Source organism: Ambystoma mexicanum, chromosome 1q (genome assembly GCF_040938575.1).
Source record: "Ambystoma mexicanum isolate Mex_15411 chromosome 1q, UKY_AmexF1_1, whole genome shotgun sequence".
Classification (NCBI taxonomy): Eukaryota; Metazoa; Chordata; class Amphibia; order Caudata; family Ambystomatidae; genus Ambystoma; species Ambystoma mexicanum.
Genome location: NC_090922.1, coordinates 1,531,637,045 through 1,531,664,998, shown reverse-complemented (window position 1 = coordinate 1,531,664,998; position 27,954 = coordinate 1,531,637,045). Strand labels below are relative to the sequence as shown.

Here is a 27,954-nt window from a genome sequence, read left to right as displayed (position 1 = left end):
TACAGGCTGAAGTGGGGTTTTCCTTAAGATTTTCGATTTGTCACTGGAAGCACAGGCACTGCAGTTTTTTACTGTCTCTTCCGCCTCTTTCCACATGTTGGGCCACCAGTAGTTGTTCCTTATCCTGTTCTTTGTCAAACTCCTTCTCAGATGTCCTTCATGGGCTAGTTCAAGTAGTTTCTTTCTGAGTGCCACAGCTGGAATTATTCTATTTCCCCTAAAGATGTGATTATCGTTCATGGATATCTCATCTTTGAATGGAGTGAAGTTCACCAACTCTTGTCCAACACCAACCCATTCGTTCATCACGGCTCTTCTGATTTCCTGTTGTTCTGTGTCGACTTTGGTGATGCGTGTCCATTCATCGGAGGGGATGGCAGGATTTATGGTGGCTATGATGTCCTCGTCTTGATCTCCATTTTCGACGTCTTGTTTGTCTTGAATGGTGGGTAGTCTGGAGAGACAATCTGCTACTTGGTTTTGCGTGTCCATTCATCGGAGGGGATGGCAGGATTTATGGTGGCTATGATGTCCTCGTCTTGATCTCCATTTTCGACGTCTTGTTTGTCTTGAATGGTGGGTAGTCTGGAGAGACAATCTGCTACTTGGTTTTGTGGACCAGGATTGTAGTAAACTTGAAGATTGTATTGCATCACATCTAGGAACCAAAGCCTTATTCTGGGTGAGATAAGGTGTGGCATTTTGGATTGCAGGATGTTGACGAGAGGTTTGTGTTCAGTCTTTAGAAGAAAGGGTAGGCCCCAAATTAGATTTCTGAAATGTTGTAAGGCCCACTTGACAACCAGGGCTTCTCTTTCGATGGTGGAATAGTTCAATTCAGCACCTCTTAGTACTTTCGATGCAAATGCGATGGTCACGATGTTGCCCTTCTGTTGTTGTTCTAGTACTGCACCAAGGCCGATCTTGCTAGCATCTACAGACACTATTGTCTTGGCTTTATAATCAAACATCCTTAGGGCTGGAGCTCGGTTGATGTCGGACTTGAGGTTCTCAAATTCGTTTTTGCATTCTATGGACCATTCAAATCTGTTAGACTTCTTCATGAGTTTCCTCATGTTTTCCGTCCTGTTGGCATAGTTACTCACGAATTTGGAGTAGTACTCCGTCATCCCTAAAAAACGTTTCAACTGGTCTTTGTTAGTGGGTTAAGCTAAGCTCAATATTGTGTCTAGTAGTTTTTTTTGGGACGGATGCCTCTGGCATCGATGGAATGGCCAAGGTAGGAGACTTGACTGCACTTTATGTTGCACTTCTCTAATTTGAGGGTGAGTCCACTTCTTTGTATTATCCGTAACACGCCCATTAACTTGGCATTGTGATCTTCCTCGGTTTTGGCTGATATAAGAATATCGTCCTGGAAGCATTGTACCCTATCAAGGCCTCCAAAAAGATGTGACATAAGTCTCTGGAATACTGCTGCTGCCGAAGCAAGCCCGAATGGCATTCTGTTGAACATGTATGCTCCCAAAGGTGTGACGAAGGAGGTGAGGGCCTTTGAACTGTCATCTAAGGCAATCTGATGGTATGCTGAGGAGAGGTCCAAGGTGCTAAAAAAACTTGCTGGTTCCATGGTCAAGAGAAGTTCCGTTATGTTGGGAAGTGGGTGTCTGTCGACCCATATATTTTTGTTTAGGTCCCTCAGGTCAACACACATACGTATGCAATTGTCAGGTTTCTTTACTAGGACGATGGGGGCAAGCCATTCAGAACTTTCTATGGGTTATATAATGTCCTCATTGCATAGACGTGTGAGTTCGTCCTTAAGTGCTGCTTTGGTCCCAAAAGGTACTCCACGCACTCGATGGACCATGGGAACAGCACCTCTTTTCAATATGATTCTGTGCTGGAAGCCCTTGAGCAATCCGATTTTATCACAGAACACTTTGGGAAATTGTTCAGCCAAATTAGCTTTGATGTCAGCATTGTTTTTGAACACACTCAGTACAGGGATATCTTCCCCGGGTGGATTCTCACTTGGAGAGCTGCCTGCTCTTCCCATCCTACAACAGAGGATCCGTTCTTGGCTACAAACAATTTGCAATATGTTTGTCTGTCATGAAACTTGAGCTTGATCCACGTGTACCCCATGATGTCAATGGGTGTTTTCCCATACCCTGTGGCTCTTACCAAGGAGCTCCGTAGATCATGGACTTTTCCAGAAAGCACTTTTACAAAGGTTTCAAGATCTACCATGGTATAAGGGGATCCGGTGTCTACCATCACTCTCAAGGGTATGTCGTTGACATACATGTTAACCCATGGGCCACTCGACTCTTGGAAGGAAGTGACCGTGAGGATCTGTACTTGTGGGTATGTCTGATTGACAGATAGCATGCTGTCTGACATTTGATCATAGTCCACTGTTTTCACGGATCCATATCTGTTGGTGGGTCGTCTGCTGCTGTTGCCAGATCTACGTGGTCTCCCTCGGGTGTTTCGGCAGAGTTTGGCAAAATGGCCTAACTGGCCACACTTGTAGCATTCCACATTATTAGCCGGGCACATCTTCCCAGCGTCGTGGCGTTTATACCATCCACATTTCTGACAGCGCGTGGGGTTTTGATTGTCGTAAACTGATGCTCTCCCCCTTCTGGAGTTTCTTCTGGTACTTTGAGGAGCACTTCTCACAGCTGCCACTAATGCCCCGTCTTGGTCGTACTCAGAACTGCCTTCCACAGACTTCACTTCAACACCAGCACCCTCTTTCAGGACCAGTCTCTCCTTCATACAACGGTCCTCAAATTCCATGCTCCTCACTATTTCGGTGGCTTGGTCCAGCGAGGGATTTTTTGTCTGCCATAGTTTTTGCTGTACTGCGGGATCAGCCACATTAAGGACAAGCTGGTCTCTCAAGTACTCATCACTGACACCTGTGAATTCACACGTAGACATCAGTACTCTGAGGGAAGCTAGGTATGCGTCGACCGACTCGCCCTTGGTTTGCTTCCGAGAAAAGAATTTATATCTTTGTAGCACCACGTTTGTCTTGCTGCCGAAGTGCTTAGTGAGCTTGGTCAATGCAGTGTCAAAATTTCGATTGCCGTCTCCACTTGCACCGTCTGGCTCTGGGAGCGCCCTGAATAACCTCAGACCCTCGGTTCCTATGCAGTTCAAGAGGGTCGCTTCCTTAAGGTCATCGCTAAATTTACTTCTGTCAATGGCCCTGAGATATATTTGGAAGCTGTCAAGCCATTGCTCCCAGGGGCAGGTTGGAGTTCCGGGGCAGGGAAGAAATTTGGTGGGGTGCGGCACGTTCTGCATGGTGGCTGGTGAGGATGGTGAAGGCTCTGCGGGTCGAACTGTGCTGTTGGTGGAGGAAGGTTGGGGAGACAGCGATGTGATGTGTGCTATGGTATAGTGATGATCTAGGCTATAGCATCACTGAGCGGCTGGTATCTCCCTTGTCTTCTCCAAGGTTGCCTGGTGTGACTGTGCTGCGGTGGAGTCAAATTTTCTGGGCAGTGTCGACAGTGATGTGTACTCTGGCGCCGTGGATGGCTGACAAGGTGCGATGCTGTGTGTACAAATGTCTAATCCACCCTCAATCTCAATGTATTTACTAAAAGCGCCTCAGCACGGCACAGCAGATGCAGTCCTGGTACTGCTTTAGATAATGCGTCTTGGCACAGCGCCGTGCCACTCTTATACGGAGCTTATGTAACTGAATATAAGTGAGTTTCACTGCCCCCTGCAGCCTATGGGGGCGCTGTGGTGCGCGGCCTTGTTGCGGTCGCCGAGGATACTGATGACGTCTACGGCGTGGGAACGGGGCTGGCCAGGCAAAATAAGAGAACAAGAACGTCTCCTCATATTGTAATGGTCAGTGAAAGAAGCCCCTGCTGGTTACCTATAACCAGCAGCTAGAGCTGGAAGCCCCCAGACTCCTCCTAACAGGGCACATCACAGGAAGTTGATGTCTTTGCCAGGGAATGGCATCAATGTGACCCATGTGTTTCCTTTCTCATCAGCTCCTGGAACCCCGCCCCCACCCTTTAGGTACACGTCCTGGAGCCATCCCTTCTTTGTGGCACAATGAACACACTGCTCCCTATAGGCGAGGCCTCATAGGCCCCCCACTCTCCGGCAGTGGAAGCTCTTGAGTAGGGAGGACCATTCTCTGGAGAGCCTTTCACTGGCCTTTGTACCTCCAAGCAGCAGAATCTAGGAGCTGCTGCCAATATTGTCTGTGTGCAGCCGGCACTGTTGCGCCTTGCAGACTTCCGAGGCGCTACATGTTATGCCCACCTTGTGTAGACAAGAAACCCATGTACATATGTGTTACATAGTGTTGATCAGGGTAGGAGGCATACTGACCCCGGGCGTACTTTGCCAATGAGCTCAGGTGGCACCTGAGGACACCAGAGGGGCCCCTGCCTTGCCTACTGACCCTTATTGTAAAGTGTTCCTAGTGACGCCTCTTCTCGGCAACAGCCAATAGAGTGGCGGCATGCTGGATCCCAGGGAGTGGGTGGTTGATGTTGTGTAGTGAGCCCTCCTCTGGGCATCGCCCCTTTAAGGGGTTGAGTCCCTCCCCCATGTATTGCCCTTTTAAGATGGGCCATGATGTCGTCATGGCCCAAGCTAAATAAAAGGGAGCCCTGCAGGCACGTGCAGCCTTCTACTCAGCAGAAGGCAACAGGAAAGATGGCAGCGCTGTACCCACTCCTGAAGAGCAAGTCCATGCCCCTCCGGACAAAGATCAACGTCTACAAGGCGATCATCAGACCAACCCTGATTTATGCCTCCCCAGCATGGATGACCTGCCATGAGCGACACCGGAAGAGTCTCCAGATAGTCCAGAACAAGGCCCTGCGGATATCGTCTGGAGCTCCAATCTTCACAAGGATAGCAGACCTTCACAGAGACCTGGACATCGAGATGTTGGATGAACATCTAGCGAAGCTGAGTAAGAACTTCTGCCAAGAACTGGACCAGAACCCGAACCCTCTGATCAGAAGACTCACTGCCACCACTGCAAACCCCTTCGACCGCTACCCTCGGCCCATCACTGCGAAGACCCTGTGAAACCAGCCCTACTGTGACAAGACCACACAGACCAAGAAGAAACCAAACCCACGACTACACACTCAACCCGAGAAGATGGAGTAATGAGGCGCAAGCCTCGGGATCCAAAAATCACTGCTGATGGATAAAAATCTATCAGCAAGAAGAAGAACAAGCGCACGTGCAGCCGGGACCCGGCTGCAGACACCATGACTGACTGATCTGTGTGTGTGTCCTGTATTGTGGCCTGCAGGCCACGTTACCATGGGGCCCCCCTACACAGCAGGCAGGACGGGGCCGTATGCAGTGACACTATCAGCCTGGCCGCCTACCGAGGCGCTTAAGCCTACACAGTACTGGTGTCCCATAGCACTATAGGGTGGGGCTGGTACGATGTCCCATGGATAGGCCCCACCCTTGCAACCTCCGAGGCCTAGAGCCTCCTGAGGCTGGTGTCCCATAGCATTCTAGGGGGGGGGGCTGGTACGATGTCCCATGGCCAGCTCCACCCTCCCAACAGTTATCAAGCCGCTGAGGACTATGGGAAGAGCTACCTGGGCCAAGGGGCGGAGTGGCCATGGTCTGCTGCTTCCAGAGCAACGAAGGAGGTGCCGGGGGATGAGGAGGGGGAGTGGGGGTGCCATGCCTCTAGTGAGGCAGTAGGAAGCAGCGCCCTGCGCGCATTCTCATCTCACTAGGCACTAGGCAGGATTCAGGGTGCCCATTAGCCACTGGTTCGGCTGGACAGACACCAGGCTTGGGCAGCCAGTGCTATGAGCTGGCACGGTGTCAAGGGTTAAATGTCGGTGCCTTGTAGACACTTATGGACCGGCAGTGAATAATTACAGTAAACGCTCTGCAGTAGGCGCTATACTAATATCAGATAACGACGTGAAGTCCAATAAGCCGGATACTGGAATGTCCCTGTTCCGGATGGCGGGAAAACGGGGCAATGCGGACAGATAAGGCGCTTCTCCAAACCCAACCGGACTGTGTTATCTTTCTTGGCCAGCATTTTATTAACTGAAATTGTGCTAAGACTTGGAATAACAGGAGTCGGTTGATAAAGTGCTGCACTTAATGGCGCTTCGGATAGGCGAGTTTCCACTGTAAATAAATAAATAAATACATTAGTCAGTCTAGGACTGGGCAGGGCGCGGGTGGGGAGGTGAAGGGGGGTGGGGTGGGGTTATGTTCTTGTCGGTTAATGTTGTTGGCCTCGTTAGCTCCAGCCAATCAGAGTGATCCCTCGGCCTCTTTGTCAGATATGTGAGAGGGTAAGCCAGCCCTTAATGCTTGCGCAAATACTCGCATTTTTCAAGTTCCCCTCGTTGATACTTGCACGAAGGGCTGAGTTTTTACGGTAGACAAGGACACTAGCGATAAAGAACACAATGAACCAACCTTGAGCACTAAGCCATCACAGTGCCAACACTGAGCCAGCAATAAGCCAGCACTAGGAGCCTCTGGTAGTGCCGGGGCCTGCTGACACCAGGTGGGTGCCAGAATGGGAGTGCTGAGTACCCCGGGTGCCAGGAGGGCTCTGCTCACCCCCCACCCCCCAGCATTAATGCTGGGAGCCTGTGAATGCCAGCTCGAGCCAGGGGCGCCAAGTACGCGGGTGCTCCGGGGCCCGGGCACCCTCCCGCAGAATGAAGTCGGGGCTGAGGCTTTTGCTTTGCATCTGCCCCTCAATTTCTAAAAAACGTTTTGGGTTGGGTGCACCTCTACATGTGGGCACCCCTCTTACATTGCACCCATTGCATCTGCAGAGGGAGGGGGCAGGGAGAGGGCAAATGAGACTGTTTCCTTGTCTCTGAGTGTGCCCGCAGTGAAGGTGAATACTATGGGTGGGGAACAGAGGCGTGGAGGGAGGGAACTCCCCTGAATTCTAAGGAAGGAAACAGCGCGGGAGGGGGGGAGTGTGGGGTGAGGTGGGATCACCTTCTCGTGGTCAGCGGGGGCAGCGGGGGGCAGTAGAATGTGATAATTCAGCATTTTGACGACCTCACAAATCGGCCGAAATGAATCAGTCTTTTTTGTATTTGTTCTTTAAAATGTGGAATTATCACATAGAACCCAGTATGGACCTGCCATCCTGCTGACCTTGTTCAGTGTAATACTATTCAATGGGACAGTACTTGCAGGGCCTAATGGTGCAGAGCTAATGGGCTTCTATATTTTTAAAGAGACAGTAACAGCACTTCCCAGCAGGGCTGTGTAATGTATATGAGCCAGCACTTTCTAGTAGAGCTGCCATATTTGAAAAGGGGCCATGCCGGTACACCTCAGTTGGCTCGCTATACTCTTGATGGGGTAGTACTGCTGTTTCCCAACAGGGCTTCTATAATTGTTGAATCTTCTCAGCGGTAATACTATGTTTTTGGTGAGGCAATGCTAGTTCATCTTAGCGGTGCTGCTATGCTTTTGTTGAGGCAATGCTAGTTCATCTTAGTGGGGCTGCTATACCTTTAATGGGACAACATCAGCACTTCTCAGTTGAGCTGCTACCTCTTATTGACAAGGCCCCAGCACTTCTCAGCAGATTTATTTATTTTTATTTTTTTGGTTATTTATAATGGCATAATACCCAGAGGTTTCTAAGCGCAAACCGAGGGATCGAACCTGTGTTGCTCCATGCCATCTTGCTTCCAAGGCGAGCACGTTGCCCCTGAGCTATCCTCCCGAGACTCTGAAGATCTTAAGTACATTTAATGATACAGAACCAGAACTATTGAGCAAGACTGATATCATCTTCATCATCATCATCATCAAAATAACTCTACACTGTCGTGGTTATACAAGAGCTAATATATTTAAAGGGATGGAGAATTACTCAGAATGTAGCAGCACTATTCAATAACCCAAAGTGCTTAAGCATAGTTAATGTGTAAATACTACAATTCCCACCATTGGGACAGTACTGCCACTTCTCACAGAGGCTTCTACACCTTTTATGGGGCAGCACTGATCACGCCTACTGGACAGCTTCACTTTTAATGGTACTTCTCAATAGGGCTGCTATGCTTCAATAGGAAATGACCAACACCACCCCGCAGGGAATTGCATACTCTTGATGCCATGGAAGCAGCACTTCCACCCACCACAGCTGCTTTATTTTTAATGGCACAACGCTTGTACTTCTCAGCTACTCTGCTTTACATTTAAACAGACCGAATTGTAATTTCTCAGCAGGGCTGCAACACTGTACCATTGGGTTCTGTATGTTGAGTGCTTCTCCACCACCAATGTGGGTTCATGGCACTCTTCCAGTGTCTAAATAGTAGATCTGGCTACATTCAAATGGCAACAAGCATGTCCCGAGCTGTCTGCTGTCCATAAGCTGCAGCTCAGGATGTTGGAAGCCGTGATGGGGCAAGGGATAGAAGGCTCGAGCCTGTCGGATAGCAGAATCAACAGGGTCTTAAAACCTGCTCACTCCTGGAGGGACAATGGGGCAGAATGAGCCTGAACCCACATGCAGGGGATTGTTACCCCTTTATCTCTCCTGAATGAAAGAATGAGCTCTCTCAGACACAAGTTATCACCGCTGCACACACAATGAATGAATATGGTATGGATCTATAGATCGAGAAAACTGGAGTGAGAATTCAGTGTTTTAACAGAAATATAATTGTCTTCCCAGATGGGAGACTGACTGCATTAATATACATGGAGTCACTGAGATGACCAAGAGTGAAACTGTACGTTCAGTTGTGAGATGACCAGCAACGGTTGATACTATGCTCCAAGGAGTGAGGTGCCCTCTCAATATATCACACTGTTTAAAGGTGTGATCCCCATCCTGAATGCTTGCCCAAAGAGCCTTGGCCAGAATTTCACACTGAAGAAGTGAGCATGTCATCCAGGGTCTGCAGTCCACACACACGCAGGGGATTCCCATGCTCCCACTTGAGAGATTTGCACCAAATTAGTGAGATTGTGCTCCCAGGTAGGAGGCGCATGCACAGTCTTTGCTCTGAGGTTTAACACACTCACAGGATGGGACGGCATTTCGTTCTGCTATCCCAGTTGTGTTGCTCTGCCTTTTGAGGGCTACTACAACCTGGATGATTATAGAGGGGTGGAGGAGGGGCAGTGATGGCCTACTGGAATGCAACTTGAAGACTGAAACCTCATTCTTACTTCAGTTTAGTATATGTAACACATACTAGCCAATGTTTCCACTGTTCTGCGCCCCCCTGCCCCCCTTGCACCAAGTTGGCGACTATGTTCAAATGCGGTCATATAACTGCCGGTGATGTCACTTCCTATAGTTGGGCATCCCCTGGAAAATCATAAATCGGCTCCCCGGCCCTTGACTGACACCTGTGCATTCATCTGGGCTGGCAGGGGCTAAGCCTGCCCAGAATCGGCTGGGTACGTTTCTGAATAAGATGAACTGCGTATATTTTGTAAATGTGTTAACTTCTGTGCAGCGTATAGTTTGTGGTTGGCAAGGTAGGCAAGGTATTTGTTAATCAGGGCCACAGACTGTTCTGCTTTAAGCACTGCTACGCAAGGCTTTAAGTGGGACAGGGCTACCCAAGGCCAGGCCCTGGCCGTCTACAAATATTGCCCTTCGAACCATGCCTCTGCCAGGGCTGTCCGAAATTACCTCCCTCACCATATGTTTTTAAAAATATGAGTGGCAATACTGGCCTTTCCCTCCCGCTTGCATCCATTTCCTCTGCTGTAAATTGAGAATTACTGCCTTCTGATCCATTTGTGGACGTTCCCTGCACACCTGAGCCCAGATTGCCTTCTTCATCCACATCATACTCTTGATCACCTTGAGATAGCCCCTCCTTATACCAGTCATCCTCCCCACTGTCGTAACTGGCACAATTCATTAGTCGTTCTCTCAAAGCCGGATGTCTAACCACCGCTACACGACTCATTTTCCATCGCTTGCCATTTCTGGTGAGCACATGGTTCTCACCCACTTTAGTTACAAATATTGGGTTATAGAATTGTGAGCATCCCTTGGACACACAGAAGGGTTTTCTTATCCTAACAACATCACCCAACCTGACATCACGTATCTTACTGGTGCTCTCGTGCATAACCTCCTCAGCTTGATCCTTTACCCAATCTGGTTATGAATCACAATGCATGGACCTACCCCTCATATTTGGGATGGTAATATTCCTGTCAATACATGTGGGGTATCACGATGCACCATCAGCATTTAACGCACCCCCTTTTTCCAATCCAACCCATTAACCCTGGACAATTGCATAGATTCCTTGATTATACGGTTGGTCCGTTCCACCAACCCGTTAGCTCTCGGGTTGTATTATGCTGTTCTATTATGCTATTCACTATGCCATGTTGTTCTAGATAATGCCTCATCTCATTAGACACTTACTGGACACCGTTGTTGTATATTATAATCTTGGGGACCCTTCCTGAAGAAACAGTTTTTCTAAGTAATCAATCAAAACGTCAGTTGTCACACACTCTAGAAATTCCACCTCAAACCACCTCGAGGCATAATCCAGCACAACTATGGCAAACCTGTTCTCTCTCCCCAACATGGGCATAGGACCCATGACGTTAGTGGCAATCTTTTCCCATGCATAATCAGGAATTTCCACACTTTCCATTTCCACCTAAGGGCTTTTGGAGACTTGTAACTTATGGAACATGGAATACACTGTCCCACTTCAATGAAAAATCGAAGTAAACCCTAACAAATATGGTAAGTGTAATATACATTATTACTGATAGTATAGGCGAAATAAAGACCCCAGTCAGCAGGTCTGGGCTGAATGAATAACCATTAAGGGAGTCAGTGTCAGTTGGTGACCCTGACGTCAGGGCTACGTGATGGCATAGGGTACGTGAGGTGGGACAAGACGTCCACCTCGCACACCTTAGGCGAAAGCAAGATACAACAAGAAAGCATTGTTTGATTTTTGCCATACATTTGGGGTCATTCCGAGTTTGGAGGTAGCCATGGTTCTATTAGTGCCATGGCTGCCTCCAAACTCGGGTCCGGGTCCGGGTAGTGAGAATGGGGACTTACCAGGTCATTCCAACCTTGGAGGACTCTGTAAGTCCCCATTTAGAAAACCATTCTCTATTCCCATTCGAGCCCCCATAGGGCTCAATGGGAATGGGGAAGGAGCTAATAACGGGCCCGCAAATTGCGGGCCCGTTATTAGCTCCCTGGTCCTTTAACGGGTCCCGCTAAGGGCGGCTGGTAAAACCAGCCGGCCCTGGTGGGACCCACTAAGGGACCTCGGAATCTGGCGGTAGGGGGTTAACGGCACCGGCATCCTTACCGGTGCCGTTAACCCCTTACCGCCAGGGTCAGAATGACCCCCATTATATTAAAGTAGTATCATTGGAATATTTTAATTAGTATGTACGAATAATGGATTTGTTTCAGAAGAACTTCAGGATTGCTTGGTGTACTGACGCCTTTTGATTTGACGTTCTGTTTCGTATTTGAATATATTTATTTTGGTCAAAATTTTGACATCAATTAACCATATTTAAATCCATCTTTTAAACCCAAATGTTCCCTTTTCATTGCACATATGTAAATGGGATTGGCTCTCTCAGACCACTCCTTTAATGACACAGGCCACTTCTCTTTTAAAGTTTTACTTGCTACTTGGAATTTGAGGCTGTGTGATAACCTTTTTAGCCCCACCCCAAATATTGCATCACAACGCATTAGAGACCCCCACCTCAATTTCATATTTCACTTAAAGCACTGGTGCTACGTGAACCCCCAACCTTTTGCAGGAAAGGCCATTACACAGCCGCAGGAACATGGGCTCACAACTTCCTCAGGACACTGCAAGATCAGCGTGTAAGGTTGAATAATTTGGTTACAATATTCCCTGCTCCCCCACCCCCATACTTTCTAAAGCAGAAGTAGTGTGCAATGGGCAGGCTTTAGTTACCCACTCAAAGGGCGGGCCAGTGCTAGGTGCTATTCCTGAAATGGCCGCTGCCCTTATGATAAGGACTCCCTGTTCTCAGATAACAAGGCAAGTGCGCAAATATCGGGGAACTCTTATCTGGTCGTGTGTGTGTGTTGTGTATGTGGCTGAAGGCGATTAAGCATCCAACATGCCCCGCAGCGCCCCAACAGTGGGGTGTTGGGGTTATTGCTGTTATTAAATTTAAAATGACCATACGTCCTCACCGTGGTTTTACAGAGCATGTACCACTGCGGCTAGTCTGTGGTTGACCAAAGCCAGATTTCCCGTTGGTGACCCTGTTGTTATCTCTGTGTCTAAGTCTGTGGTGGATCAGTGCTTCGCACTGTAGCTGGCCTGTGGTTGACCTGGAACACTTGTCTAATTGGTGACACTGTTAATCTCTGTAAGTCTCTGGTGGGCAGATTGTACTCAGCACATCTGTCTGTGGGTGGATAGAGCCCATGGTTTCGTAAGTGTCCCTGTTGTTCTCTCGGTGTCTCATTTTCTGGTGGACGGATGCTTCTCACCATACTTTGTGTTTGTCCTGAGGTAGTTGTCTCATTAGTGTCCCTGTTGTTCTCTTGATGTCTCATTTTCTGGTGAACTGATGCTTCTCACCATACCTTGTGGTTGACTGAAGGTAGTTGTCTCATTAGTGTCTCTGTTGTTCTCTTGATGTCTCATTTTCTGGTGGACGGATGCTTCTCACCATACATTGTGGTTGTCCTGAGGTAGTTGTCTCATTAGTGTCCCTGTTGTTCTCTTGATGTCTCATTTTCTGGTAGACGGATGCTTCAAACCATACACTGTGGTTGACCTAAGGTCGTTGTCTCATTAGTGTCTCTGTTGTTCTCTTGATGTCTCATTTTCTGGTGGACGGATGCTTCTCACCATACCTTGTGGTTGTCCTGAGGTAGTTGTCTCATTAGTGTCCCTGTTGTTCTCTTGATGTCTCATTTTCTGGTAGACGGATGCTTCTCACCATACCTTGTGGTTGACCGAAGGTAGTTGTCTCATTATTGACTCTGTTGTTCTCTTGATGTTTCATTTTCTGGTGGACGGATGCTTCTCACCATACCTTGTGGTTGTCCTGTGGCAGTTGTCTCATTAGTGTCCCTGTTGTTCTCTTGATGTCTCATTTTCTGGTGGACAGATGCTTCTTACCATACTTTGTGTTTGTCCTGTGGTAGTTGTCCCATTAGTTTCCCTGTTGTTCTCTTGATGTCTCATTTTCTGGTGGACGGATGCTTCTCACCATACCCTGTGGTTGACCTAAGGTAGGTGTCCCGTTGGTGACCCTGTTGTTCTCTTGATGTCTCATTTTCTGCTGGACGGATGCTTCTCACCATACCTTGTGGTTGACCTAAGGTAGTTGTCTCATTAGTGTCTCTGTTGTTCTCTTGATGTCTCATTTTCTGGTGGATGGATGCTTCTCACCATACTTTGTGTTTGTCCTGAGGTAGTTGTCTCATTAGTGTCCCTGATGTTCTCTTGATGTCTCATTTTCTGGTGGACGGATGCTTCTCACCATACCCTGTGGTTGACCTAAGGTAGGTGTCCCGCTGGTGACCCTGTTGTTCTCTTGATGTCTCATTTTCTGCTGGACGGCTGCTTCTCACCATACCTTGTGGTTGTCCTGAGGTAGTTGTCTCATTAGTGTCCCTGTTGTTCTCTTGATTTCTCATTTTCTGGTAGACGGATGCTTCTCACCATACCCTGTGGTTGACCTAAGGTAGGTGTCCCATTGGTGACCCTGTTGTTCTATGATTATCTACGTCTCTGTTAGACTGATGCTTCTCACTGATCTGTGGTTGGCCAGAGCCTGTTGTGTCATCAATGAACCTGCTGTTCTCCAGGTTTCTAAGTGTATGCTTCTCACTGTAGCTCTTCTGTGGTGGGCCTGAGGCTATTGTCTTATTGGTGGCCATATTGGTCTCTGAGTGTCTTAAATGTCTGATGGATGAATGCGTCACAACTCATCTGCCCTGTGGTGGCCCAGAGCCACTTGTTTCAATGGTGATCCTGTTTTCTCTGTTTTTACAGGTTCAGCTGAAGAAGCAGCTGAGCGAGACCAACTGGCGCTGTAAGCGAGCGCTCTTCATCTTTGACGAGGCGGAGAAGCTGCACCCTGGCTTGGTAGATGCCCTCAGACCCTACGTGTCTTCCTATGAAGAAGCTGGCGATGAAGACTACCGCCAGTCCATCTTTCTCTTTCTCAGGTAACTGAAGGCATGAGAAACAGGCTGGGCCGGAATCTGTACAATAATTTCCAGCCTGACCCAACTGAGCAGTGTGTTGTAAAACCTTTTTCATCCTGTGTAGTGCCAAGACGCTGGTCTAGTTGCCCCAGACCTCCTCGGCTCACTTGTTGCCACCTTCTCTCTCTGCCACTGGCTTTCTTCCTTTCACGCACTCCTGCATCCCTGGCCCCCCTATGTATTTCTCTCTAGCAATATCTGTGGCCTCTACCCCTGCCCCCACTGTGGGTCAATGTATTTGTGTGATCTTTTGTAGATTCAGTGCATTGGGATATTAAGGGTGTTGCCTATCTTATTTACTCAATTCTATGTAGCACAAACCAGGTCCTTCAGGGTTTCAGAAGCTTTACAAAGAGACGTGACAAAGTGAATAAGGGCCCAGAAGAAGGTCAAGGAGTGTCTTGGTTGAAGGATACACACACACTTATAAAGTATAGGGAAGAGGGTTAAGGCAAATAAGAGGATCATTGTAAGACCCTAAAATAAGGTTAAGCGTGCGGCCTGAGTGGATCGGAGTGCCTAGAGTCAGGGATAAACTTGTTAGACGCTCCTGTTGCTTATCGTTCCATTATCTTGGATCAAGAAGGAGGTTGGAGCTGGGGGGTGGGAGGTAAGGGGTCTACATGTAACATTTGTGATGGAAACGCCAGAACTTAAACTAAGTTAAGAAGGCCTCACAGGTGTAGAGGGGTCTTGCAATAAATTCTTTATCTGGTTCTTCAGTGTTTCACAGTGAACCCCAAATTTCACACTAGGTATTGTGCACCAATGCCATATGTAGGCTCCCACACTACCCTTGCCCCAAACTCTTGGGCATTCAGGGCTGTGATGTAGGCTACACTACGGAATATTCGATTTTCACAGTGAGGCATACGGGCAGGTGTCTCTGGACGCCTGTCATAGCAGTAGCCAGGGACTCCTTAGGGAGGACCACACTTTCACAGCACAACAACCTTTTAAAAGGTTAACCTCAAGACAGGCATTTATCACATTTGACCAGTAGATCAAATATGATGTCATTCAGGTTCTATATACTACTCCCTTAAAGGGTTAAGGCACTAGATGGGGGTAAAGGCCACAAGTTGTATAGTGCTGTGAGGTGTAAGCCTTAACCCCCAGAGAGCTCTTTATTCTGTGATGATTATCATGGCTTTCCGAAGGCTTACAGATGACTCTGGCATTTCCCACATTCCTTGCGAGTCGTCATCTGGTCATGCCTTTTGGTGTGACTATGCAGTTTATCAAACTCCAGGTTGATGCCAAGCCTATTTCGGCTAGTCCAGGCGGGTTTGAGGGTTGGCTTCCCATGCTGTTGGCTGCTGTTATGCCATCTGTTTTTCCCTCTAAGCTTCCTTAGGGTTCCAGCTTTCGATGGCTTTGCCTAAGATTGTCGACCCTAGGGAAGTTCTCCAGGGACTGAACAACAACACTGAGTTTATTATGTTGCAGACCTTAAAAAAAACAGTTCTCTTGATATTGCCTCAAAAAAGTACAAGGCAACTCCACAAGTTGCAGGATTATATCACAATGTTCCCTTTCCAAGACAAGAAGTGATCTACTGTGAATCACGTCCAGAACACAACCAAACTACTGAAATTCATGATCTCTTAATTGATTTGAAGCTCTGTTTATTATTTATTGCAGAAACTTTTATAATTGCCTACTCTTGGGCTACCTTCATTCGACGATCCCAAAGGAGTACTCCAGCCAAAGGGTAAAATTATCAACCCTTTTGGGTGGTATTGGCGTCATCGTTAAATCTGATTGGTCGGTCACACATTTTAGAAGGCTATCCTTCGGACGATTGTTCACAAATCAGTTCTCTTACGATAGTCACATTCCCCAGTGACGACGTATCTTATTTTGTTGCTCTCGGCTTGGTGCTTTGAGGACTTGCTTTATGTTACTTCTAGTCCTGGGGGAATTTAACAAAATAAATGGTGTTTGTCCTGCCTGTAGATATAAATATGCCATGTTAAAGTTTCCCATCGCAAAACGTCTAACTGGGTTACCAAGTCTCGAAGGCGAGGTATATTGTGAAACTTTCCTACAGCAACGCTCCACAGGATTGCAAGCGATTATTGGTCAATTTGCTCTTATTAAAATGGTAAAATAAGGAAAATTCTCCAATCCATTGTCTTCTCCAGATTTATTACGGAAACAGTCCAGAAAATAAGGAACACTTGGTGTGGCACTGGAACATCCTGGGCACAGACCAAAAAAAGCTATGATTGGCCCCAAAGCCAAATATGCAAAACAACACTCCAGGCAGCCACTAATAAATGAAGTTATTATTTGGGGTCATTAAGTATAGGGGTAAGAACTTATAATACTTAACTATGTTCTCTAATCTTGACTGGGTATTACGGCATTCAAAACATCTAAGAAAGATTGCCATTTTAATAGATGTTTATGCAACAAGAGTGGGGATACTGCATTACATTTTTCCATCCTATGAATATTGCAAACTGAATTCCAACAGAATTTAAAGTGTACACCTTTAAGATTTTTCCAATTTGAAGTAATAGTCTGGAAGGCTATGATGATAAATAAGTCAAACCGATGACCTTTATGTTTATCAATAGCAGGTTGAATCATTTCACTTCCCTGAAATAAAACATCAAAAGAGATAGGCAGCTGTATTGGGGAGACACTTCTGAGGGTTTCCCCAATCCTTTCCCAATAAGGTTTAACATAAAGACATTCAGAAATCACATGCTTGAAGGATCCTTGAGAGTTCAGACAACTACAGCAATTGGCATTTTGAGATAATCTTAAACGATTACTCTAGAAATATTAGTCCTTATACAAGGCCATCTAAATTGTATCTGAGCGAGCAGTCTTGATTCCAAGCTTCTTGACATTTATGCAGAACTTCATCTGTTGACGTAGAGTAGCATATTTTGTGAAACTTAGACGCTGTGACTTTAGGATTTGATAAATAGAGTAGTCTTTGAGCTTGATACCTATTAGGGTTAGAGACTAACAATTCATATTTTTCCATAATAACATTTATTAAACTAATATATTTCTGGAGGACAGACCTTGGGACTTGACATTTAGTTGTACATTATTCAAAAGTTAATGGGGTGCCTTGAGTACACAGTGGTCCTATATACTCAATGCCAAGAGATAGCCATGGTCTCCAACTGATAGTTCTCCTATCGATTTTTATTAGGGGGTTCATCCAAATATATTGAGATGTGAACTCAGAGCTATTTTTATGGGGTAAAATTAGGTATGAACTCAAGTACTTCATGGATATATTAATACTAGAGCTAGTAAAGCACCTATTATTATTATTCATGTAGGGGCAGTCTATGAGAACATGAGGGGAGACCATCACTCTCTCCACGAGTAGCCAGATTGGCAAGTCAATATTGTTTGGAGAAAACCATAACTGTGTTTGTCTTAGAATAAAGGCAACATGATATTTTTTATAATCTGGAAAACCCACTACGCCCTCGGATCGGGGTGTTTTAAGTTTACACAATGCGATCCTTCTCTTCTTCTTCCCCCATAGAAAATTGAGGATACAGAAGTCTAAAGATTTGAAGAAAGGTGCAGGATTGGGAATAAGAAGCATATAAAGAAAATACAATATAATATGTGAAATCATCATTTTGACAGCCTCCAATCTCCCCCACCAAGAAGGATAGAGAGGTGACCATGTATTTGTTAGTTCCTTTACTCTGGTAATAATGTTAACTGTGTTCTGATTAACAATATTCTTATTCGAGGATGAGATTTGGATGCCTAAATACTTAATACCTGCTGGGCACCATTACATTCCAAGGCTTGTACAGTGATGACCTGTACAGTGTATAGTAAGTGGTAAAACTTCAGAGTTGTCTACGTTAAATCTGTACACTGATGCAATGGAGAAATGTGTAATGGAATGTTTTAGGTGTTGTAGAGACATATCTGTGCCTTTAAGAAAAGTCGTACATCATCCACACATGCAAACGTTTTGATCTTAATGTCTTTAAACTGAATGCCAATTATATTATCTTCTTGTCTAATTGCTTCTAAAAGTGGTTCTAATGCCAATATAAATAGAAGAGGGGAGAAAGGACACCCTGGCGAGTACCTCTATGAAGAGGAATTAATGGGGACATTTGATTATTTATAAAAATTGATGTTGTGGGATTGGAATATAATACTTTAACCATGGATATGAATGAATCGCGGATCCCATGCCAGGCCAGAGCTTCAAACATAAAATCCCATTTGACGCTATCAAAAGCTTTTTCAGCTTCTAATGCTATTGCCAAATAGAGGTTAGGAGAATTTTGAATAATACTAATAATGTTAGTGAATAGTCTAATATTCGCTGAGAATGTTCTACCCTTGACATACCCCGCCTGATCATTTTTATTTAAATTTGGAAGAAGGGGAATGAGTCTATTGGCTAGAATGTTGGAAAATATCTTACAATCAGTATTAATCAGGGATATGGGTCTATAATTGTGGGCTAATTCAGGGTCTTTATTGGGTTTAGGAAATACAATAAGCATTGCTTCAGAAAAAGAGTCTTTGGCTTTTCTATCAGTAATAAAGGATGTATATAATTCATTAAGCTTGGGGACTAATATTTCCTTAAAATGGGCAAAATAATCAATAGAGAAACCGTCTGGACATGGGGCTTTGCCCTTTTTGAGATTTGTAATGGCTTTGTGGATTTCAGTTGAAGACAATGGATTATTTAAAGATTGGAGATTTGAATTGGCATATGTGTTGCAATTTATATGTTTGACAAAGTCTGATGCATGAGTACTATTAGGCATAGTTTCAGACGAATATCATTTTTGATAACATTTGGAAAATACTTGTAAAATGTCCTTGTCAGTAAGGACTCTATTACCATTTTGGTCTTTCATGACAGTAATCCTTGCTTTATCTTTTTTAAATTTGAGATATGATGCCAATGCTTTGCCAGATTTATTGGAAAACTGATAAATCTTAGACTTATATTTTAACAGATTAGCACACGAATATTCAATAGTTATTATATTGTATTCTGAGTTTGATAATTTTATGATGAACAAGGGTAGAGTTAGTCTGTATATATTGTGATTGTAGGAGTTTGATTTGTTTAAGAATATCTTTTGATTCTGTTTTAAGTTTTTTCTTTTTAGCAGCTGCATATGTTATAATGTGTCCTCTCAGTATTGCTTCATAACAATCCCAGTTGTTGTGTATCGATGTATCGGTGGGAGAGTTTTCTGCAAAAAATAAGAGTGCTGTTGGTGTATAAACTTGACAAACTCTTCATCCTTCAGGAGGGCTGAATTGAATCTCTGTCTATTATAGTTATGTGTGTTTTGAGCATTGGACAATTTAATATGAACAGCGGCATGATCCGACAAAACAATAGGTTCAATCTTTGCATCTAATAAGCCGCTGGTCAGAGATTTAGATATAAAAATGTAATCTATCCTTGAGAAGGAGTTATGAGGAGGAGAGAAGAAGGTGTAGTCTAAATCTGAGGGATGGGTAATACACCAGGTATCAATAAGACCTAGTTCAGACACAAAATTGACAGATTGTAGGTGGGACTTGGTTATTTTAGATCGCACATTTGACGTTTTATGAAGGATAGGATCCATGATTTCATTAAAGTCTCTGCATACAATTAGGTTACTAGGACAAGATTTGGATATATGATTTCTTAAATGAGTCCAGAAGCCTGGTTCAGCCTTAGTGGGGCCATATACATTTAGGATAGAATATTCTATGGATTCAATAAGATGTTTAACTAAAACCTATCTTCCGACATCATCCGTCTCTGAGGATAGTACTGCGCATGGAAGATGTTTGCTTATCAAGGTAATAACCCCATTCTTTTTCCCATCTGCTGCACTCGAGAAGACTTGACCCACCTTTAATCGCTTCAGTTTGGCTGCTTCATCTTGTGAGAGGTGGGACTCTTGTATGCATGCAATGGCTGGTTAAGTCTTATCAAGGTGTGAATTTATTTTTTGCCATTTAACCGTAATCCCTTAACATTCCATGTTACAATATTAAGTGCCATGAGTTAAATGCAACTGGAATATGCAACCGGGCATTTATGATGAATGTCTGGTGAGATAAAACACATAAGGGAGTGAAACACAAGGGAGGGGGAAGGACGAACAGGAAGAACATGGAGTTATGCAGTTCACATAGCACCCAACTTGTATGAACGAGTAGTGGCTAACTGGATACATCCACTCCAAACCATGTTCATATACAGTCAATAATAAGTGGGGGGTGGAGAGCCAGATCTAAATGGCCCACTCCGTGCCCCATTCTGGCAAAAGTATCTTGTTGTAGAACAAAACATTCTGTGTGTAATTTCTATTTCAAGTATGCGGTTTGGTGGTATCCATCTCTTCTCTTCTCTGGCTTTGAATAAAATCGTGCAAGTCTCTTGGGTCCTGGAAAGAATACATATGGCCATTGAGAGTGACTTTTAGAGAGACTGGATGAATAATCCCGTATCTGGCATTAAGCTGCTGCAACGCTGGTCCGAACGCCAATAGTTCTTTCCTTCTTGCCGCTGTAGTGCTGGAAACATGCTGGGTTATGAAGATTTTGGTGCCTTCCCATATAAGAGTCTTCTTCTGTTTAGCCTTATCCAATATGAGCAAGACGTGAGTACAGTCTAGTAAAGCAAAGGTCATAGTTCTCGGAGCATTACGAGAAGGATTTTTGGGACCTATCCGATGGGCTCTTTGTATGTTAAACTGTGGACGCTTGGTGAGATTGAAAGGTATAGTAAGTATATGATAAAGAAAATGAGTAGGGTCGTCATTTTCAATGTTCTCGGGAAGACCAACAATACGTATGTTGCTCCTCCTATTCCTATTTTCTAAGTTTTCTGTCTGCCTTTGCAGAGATAAAACGGTGTTGTCCAAAGACTGCCTTTCCTGCACCATCCCCCGCGTCGCTGGCCCTCCTTTCCACTTCCTTTATTCTGGAATACAAGCGTGGACCACTTGTCATGAAGCGTTTGTAGTTTGGCAGTAGTGGCTTCCATAAAGGGTTTGAGGGATTTTATTTCCATTAGGATCGCTTGCATAATGGATTCTGCGTCTCTTCCTTGGGCGTGGGAGAGTCACCGTGCTGTCTTTTGGGGGCATTATTTGTAGGTCATGATGCCATGTCTCAGGATTGCCCCTTCTTTGAGGTCATATTAAGACAGAGTGCGTTACACTGAATAGAAGCAAGGCTTAACTTTGGTTCATGTGGTTCCCTTCCAATCGCTGAGCTAAGAGCACACTACGATGCTTTCATTGCCATCGCGTAGCACTCTTTGCATTAATCTCATGAGGTAAAAGCGACCTAATATCCAGTGATCTCATGAAGGGATTATAAACCTTTTTTTTAATCTACAGCATCGGCAATATCCATGTAAAATGTAGGCCTCACCAGCGTTGGATTGACATCGCATCTCACAGAATTTGCATAGTAGGCAGCGTAGTTTCTTTTCAATATCCCTTCCAGATGTTTTACTTCTTGTATCAAATTGAAATAGCTCAAGAAGCTAATATTCCCTTCCACGTCTTTGATAAATACCCAAGTTACAGCCAGTTCTTAATGGAGACGTCCATTACGCTAATTATCCACAAGAACCTGTCAGCCTTATTCAAGGATAAAGCGCTATTTGAAAAATGTACCCTTCGGATATTCTTATCCTCATGAATGTTCAGGGTAAATGAGATGGCAGCTTATTATTACTCGGCGAATCTTCCTTCCCAAATTTTAAGTACATTTTCTGTATATTGGCATACATGCCAACCCTCCCGATTTATGCTCTTTTTCACGTTCTCCCGCCTAAATGAATCTTTGCCCAATACATTCCTATCGGAAAATCTCAGTTTCTGATTTTTCGGACGTAATCTCCCGCACAGGTGGGTTGAAATGTTGGCATGTATGTATTAGTCTAAAATGTTACTAAAATATGTTCGATTTAGCAGCTCACCATATCTCAGAAAAGGTGCCTTTCCACTTGGAGACTTTATTTAGAAGGAACCGTGCTTCCCTATGTCAGCGGCGCCTCCTCCTCGCCTCTCGCCGCTCAGCTTCCCAAAGGCCACGGCCTCCTCCTCAACGCGATCTCGGTGTCTCACAGGCCTCGGCTCCGGAACTTCGCGTGCTGCAAAAACTCGGAAAACACCGCCAGCCCCTCCATGAAGAACGGTGCTAGGAAATGTAGTATTTCACGACATTTCTTGAACACGTAAAGGTTAGTAATGTATGCCGGGACGGGGGCTGGAATTAGGCTTTATACCGTCCTGCTCTGGCTCAGTACCCTCCCACTGTTGTGCCCCTCTGCCTTTATACCGTCCTGCTCTGGCCCAGTACCCTCCCACTGGTGTGCCCCTCTTCCTTTATACTATCCTGCTCTGGCCCATTACCCTATTACTGTTCTGCCCCTCTGCCTTCCTGTGCTGTCCTGCTCTGGTCCAGTACCCTCTCACTGTTGTGCCCCTCTTCCTTTATACCATCCTGCTCTGGCCCAGTACGGTCTCACTGTTGTGCCCCTCTGACTTCCTGCGCTGTCCTGATCTGGCCCAGTACCCTCCCACTGTTGTGCCCCTCTTCCTTTATACCGTCCTGCTCTGACCCAGAACCCTCTCACTGTTGTGCCTCTCTGCCTTCCTGCTCTGGCCTGCTCTGGCCCAGTATCCTCTCACTGTTGTGCCCCTCTGCCTTCCTGCACTGGCCTGCTCTTTCCCAGTACCCTCCCACTGTTCTACCCCTATGCCTTCATGCGCTGTCCTGATCTGGTCCAGTACCCTCCCACTGTTGTGCCCCTCTGCCTTCCTGTTCTGTCCGGCTCTAGTCCAGTACCTTCCCACTGTTGTGCCCCACTGCCATTATACCGTCCTGCTCTGGCCCAGTATCCTCCCACTACTGTGCCCCTATGCCTTTATATCGTCCTGCTCTGGTCCAGTACTCTCTCACTATTGTGCCCCTCCGCCTTCCAGCTCTGTCCGGCTCTGGTCCAGTACCTTCCCACTGTTGTGCCCGACTGCCATTATACCGTCCTGCTCTGGCCCAGTACCCTCTGACTGTTATGCACCTCTGCCTTCCTGCTCTGTCCTGCTCAGGTGCAGTACCTTCCCACTGTTGTGCTCCTCTGCCTTTATACCGTCCTGCTCAAACCCAGTACCCTCTCACTGTTGTGCCCCTCTGACTTCCTGAACCGTCCTGATCTGGCCCAGTACCCTCCCACTGTTGTGCCCCTCTTCCTTTATACCGTCCTGCTCTGACCCAGTACCTTCTCACTGTTGTGCCCCTCTTCCTTTATACCGTACCTGATCTGGCCCAGTACCCTCCCCCTGTTGTGCCCCTCTCCCTTTATACCGTCCTGCTCTGGCCCAGTACCCTGTCACTGTTCTGCCCACTGTCTTCCTGCTCTGTCCTGCTCTGACCCAGTACCATCCCACTGCTGTGCACCTCTGCTTTCCTGCTCTGTCCTGCTCTGGTGCAGTACCTTCCCACTGTTGTGCCCCTCTTCCTTTATACCGTCCTGCTCTGGTGCAGTATCCTCCCACTGCTGTGCCCATGTGCCTTTATACCGTCCTGCTCTGGTCCAGTACCCTCCCACTGGTGTGCCCCTCTTCCTTTATACCGTCCTGCTCTGGCCCATTACCCTATTACTGTTCTGCTCCTCTGCCTTCCTGTGCTGTCCTGCTCTGGCCCAGTACCCTCTCACTGTTGTGCCCCTCTGCCTTCCTGCTCTGGCCTGCTCTTTCCCAGTACCCTCTCACTGTTGTGCCCCTTTGCCTTCCTGCTCTGGCCTGCTCTTTCCCAGTACCCTCCCACTGTTCTGCCCCTATGCCTTCATGCGCTGTCCTGCTCTGGTGCAGTACCTTCCCACTGTGTGCCCCTCTTCCTTTATACTGTCCTGCTCTGGTCCAGTACCCTCCCACTGGTGTGCCCCTCTTCCTTTATACCGTCCTGCTCTGGCCCAGTACCCTGTCACTGTTCTGCCCACTGTCTTCCTGCTCTGTCCTGCTCTGACCCAGTACCCTCCCACTGCTGTGCACCTCTGCCTTCCTGCTCTGTCCTGCTCTGGTGCAGTACCTTCCCACTGTTGTGCCCCTCTTCCTTTATACCGTCGTGTACTGCCCCTCTGCATTCCTGTGCTGTCCTGCTCTGGTTCAGTACCCTCCCACCGTTGTGCCCCTCTTCCTTTATACCGTCCTGCTCTGACCCAGTACCCTCTCACTGTTGTGCCCCTCTGACTTACTGCGCTGTCCTGATCTGGCCCAGTACCCTCCCACTTTTGTGTCTCTCTTCCTTTATACCGTCCTGCTCTGGCCCAGTCCCCTGCCACTGTTCTGGCCCTCTTCTTTTATGCCGTCCTGCTCTGGCCCAGTACCCTCCCACCGTTGTGCCCCTCTTCCTTTATACCGTCCTGCCCTGGTCCATTACCCTTCTCACTGTTGTGCCCATCTTCCTTTATACCGTCCTGCTCTGGCCCAGTACCCTGCCACTGTTCTGCCCCTCATCCTTTATGCCGTCCTGCTCTGGCCCAGTACCCTCCCACTGTTCTGCCCCTCTTCCTTTATACCGTCCTGCTCTGGCCCAGTACCCTGCCACTGTTCTGCCCCTCTTCCTTTATGCCGTCCTGCTCTGGCCCAGTACCCTGCCACTGTTGTGCCCCTCTTCCTTTATGCCGTCCTGCTCTGGCCCGTACCCTCCCACTGTTGTGCCCCTCTTCCTTTATACCGTCCTGCTCTGGCCCAGTACCCTCCCACTGTTGTGCCCCTCTCCATTTATAACGTCCTGCTCTGGCCCAGTACCCTGTCACTGTTCTGCCGCAGTTGTCTTCCCGCTCTGTCCTGCTCTGGTCCAGTACCCTCCCACTTTTGTGTCCCTCTTCCTTTATACCGTCCTGCTCTGGTCCATTACCCTTCTCACTGTTGTGCCCATCTTCCTTTATACCGTCCTGCTCTGGCCCAGTACCCTTCCCACTGTTGTGCACCTCTGCCTTCCTGCTCTGGCCCAGTACCTTCTCACTGGTGTGCCCCTCTTCCTTTATACCGTCCTGCTCTGGCCCAGTACCCTGCCACTGTTCTGCCCCTCATCCTTTATGCCGTCCTGCTCTGGCCCAGTACCCTCCCACTGTTCTGCCCCTCTTCCTTTATACCGTCCTGCTCTGGCCCAGTACCCTGCCACTGTTGTGCCCCTCTTCCTTTATGCCGTGCTGCTCTGGCCCAGTACCCTCCCATTGTTGTGCCCCTCTTCCTTTATACCGTCCTGCTCTGGCCCAGAACCCTCCCATTGTTGTGCCCCTCTTCCTTTATACCGTCCTGCCCTGGCCCAGTACCCTCCCACTGTTGTGCCCCTCTTCCTTAATGCCTTCCTGCTCTGGCCCAGTACCCTCCCACTGTTCTGCCACTCTTCCTTTATACCGTCCTGTTCTGGCCCAGTACCCTGCCACTGTTCTGCCCCCTTCCTTTATGCCGTCCTGCTCTGGCCCAGTACCCTGCCACTGTTCTGCCCCCTTCCTTTATGCCGTCCTGCTCTGGCCCAGTACCCTGCAACTGCTGTGCCCCTCTTCCTATATGCCGTCCTGCTCTGGGCCAGTACCCTCCCATTGTTGTGCCCCTCGTCCTTTATACCGTCCTGCTCTGGCCCAGAACCCTCCCATTGTTGTGCCCCTCTTCCTTTATACCTGCTCTGGCCCAGTACCCTCCCGCTGTTGTGCCCCTGTTCCTGTATACCGTCCTGCTCTGGCCCAGTACCCTCCCACTGTTGTGCCCCTCTTCCTTTATACCATCCTGCTCTAGCCCAGTACCCTCCCACTGTTCTGCCCCTCTTCCTATATGCCGTCCTGCTCTGGGCCAGTACCCTCCCATTGTTGTGCCCCTCGTCCTTTATACCGTCCTGCTCTGGCCCAGAACCCTCCCATTGTTGTGCCCCTCTTCCTTTATACCTGCTCTGGCCCAGTACCCTCCCGCTGTTGTGCCCCTGTTCCTGTATACCGTCCTGCTCTGGCCCAGTACCCTCCCACTGTTGTGCCCCTCTTCCTTTATACCATCCTGCTCTAGCCCAGTACCCTCCCACTGTTCTGCCCCTCTTCCTTTATACCGTCCTGCTCTGGCCCAGTACCTTCTCACTGTTGTGCCCCTCTTCCTTTATACCGTCCTGCTCTGGCCCAGTACCCTCCCACTGTTCTGCCCCTCTTCCTTTATACCGTCCTGCTTTGGCCCAGTACCCTCCCACTGTTGTGCCCCTCTTCCTTTATCCCGTTCTGCTCTGGCCCAGTACGCTGTCCCTGTTCTACCCCTTTGCCTTCGTACGCTGTCCTGCTCTGGCCCAGTACCCTCCCACTGTTCTGCCCCTCTCCATTTATACCGTCCTGCTCTGGTCCAGTACCTTCCCACTGTTGTGCCCCTCTTCCTTTATACCGTCCTGCTCTGGCTCAGTACCCTCCCACTGTTGTGCGCCTCTTCCTTTATACCGTCCTGCTCGGCCCAGTACCCTCCCACTGTTCTGCCCCTCTTCCTTTATACCGTCCTGCTCTGGCCCAGTACCCTCCCACTGTTCTACCCCTCTTCCTTTATACCGTCCTGCTCTGGCCCAGTACCCTCCCACTGTTTTGCCCCTCTTCCTTTATACCGTTCTGCTCTGGCCCAGTACGCTGTCCCTGTTCTACCCCTTTGCCTTCGTGCGCTGTCCTGCTCTGGCCCAGTACCCTCCCACTGTTCTGCCCCTCCCCCTTTATACCGTCCTGCTCTGGCCCAGTACCCTCCCACTGTTCTGCCCCTCTTCCTTTATACCGTCCTGCTCTGGCCCAGTACCCTCCCACTGTTGTGCCCCTCTTCCTTTATACTGTCCTGGCCCAGTATGCTGTCCCTGTTCTACCCCTTTGCCTTCGTGCGCTGTCCTGCTCTGGCCCAGTACCCTCCCACTGTTCTGCCCCTCTTCCTTTATACCGTCCTGCTCTGGGCCAGTACCTTCTCACTGTTGTGCCCCTCTTCCTTTATACCGTCCTGCTCTGGCCCAGTACCCTCCCACTGTTCTGCCCCTCTTCCTTTATACCGTCCTGCACTGGCCCAGTACCCTCCCACTGTTGTGCCCCTCTTCCTTTATAACGTCCTGCTCTGGCCCAGTACGCTGTCCCTGTTCTACCCCTTTGCCTTCCTGCGCTGTCCTGCTCTGGCCCAGTACCCTCCCACTGTTCTGCCCTTCTTCCTTTATACCGTCCTGCTCTGGCCCAGTACCTTCTCACTGTTGTGCCCCTCTTCCTTTATACCGTCCTGCTCTGGCCCAGTACCCTCCCACTGTTGTGCCCCTCTTCCTTTATCCCGTTCTGCTCTGGCCCAGTATGCTGTCCCTGTTCTACCCCTTTGCCTTCGTACGCTGTCCTGCTCTGGCCCAGTACCCTCCCACTGTTCTGCCCCCCTCCATTTATACCGTCCTGCTCTGGTCCAGTACCTTCCCACTGTTGTGCCCCTCTTCCTTTATACCGTCCTGCTCTGGCTCAGTACCCTCCCACTGTTGTGCCCCTCTTCCTTTATACCATCCTGCTCTGGCCCAGTACCCTCCCACTGTTCTGCCCCTCTTCCTTTATACCGTCCTGCTCTGGCCCAGTACCTTCTCACTGTTGTGCCCCTCTTCCTTTATACCATCCTGCTCTGGCCCAGTACCCTCCCACTGTTCTGCCCCTCTTCCTTTATACTGTCCTGCTCTGGCCCAGTACCCTCCCACTGTTGTGCCCCTCTTCC

General features: G+C 47.7%; 1 protein-coding gene across 1 annotated transcript in view; it reads left to right on the top strand.

The window, feature by feature from the left end:
• TOR3A (torsin family 3 member A) overlaps positions 1-27,954 on the top strand; it is a 192,717-nt gene that overhangs the window by 86,646 nt on the left and 78,117 nt on the right. The window contains exon 4 of the mRNA XM_069642460.1: positions 14,010-14,185. Within this exon, the coding sequence (XP_069498561.1) occupies positions 14,010-14,185 (176 nt within the window). The remainder of the gene's footprint in view (positions 1-14,009; positions 14,186-27,954) is intronic.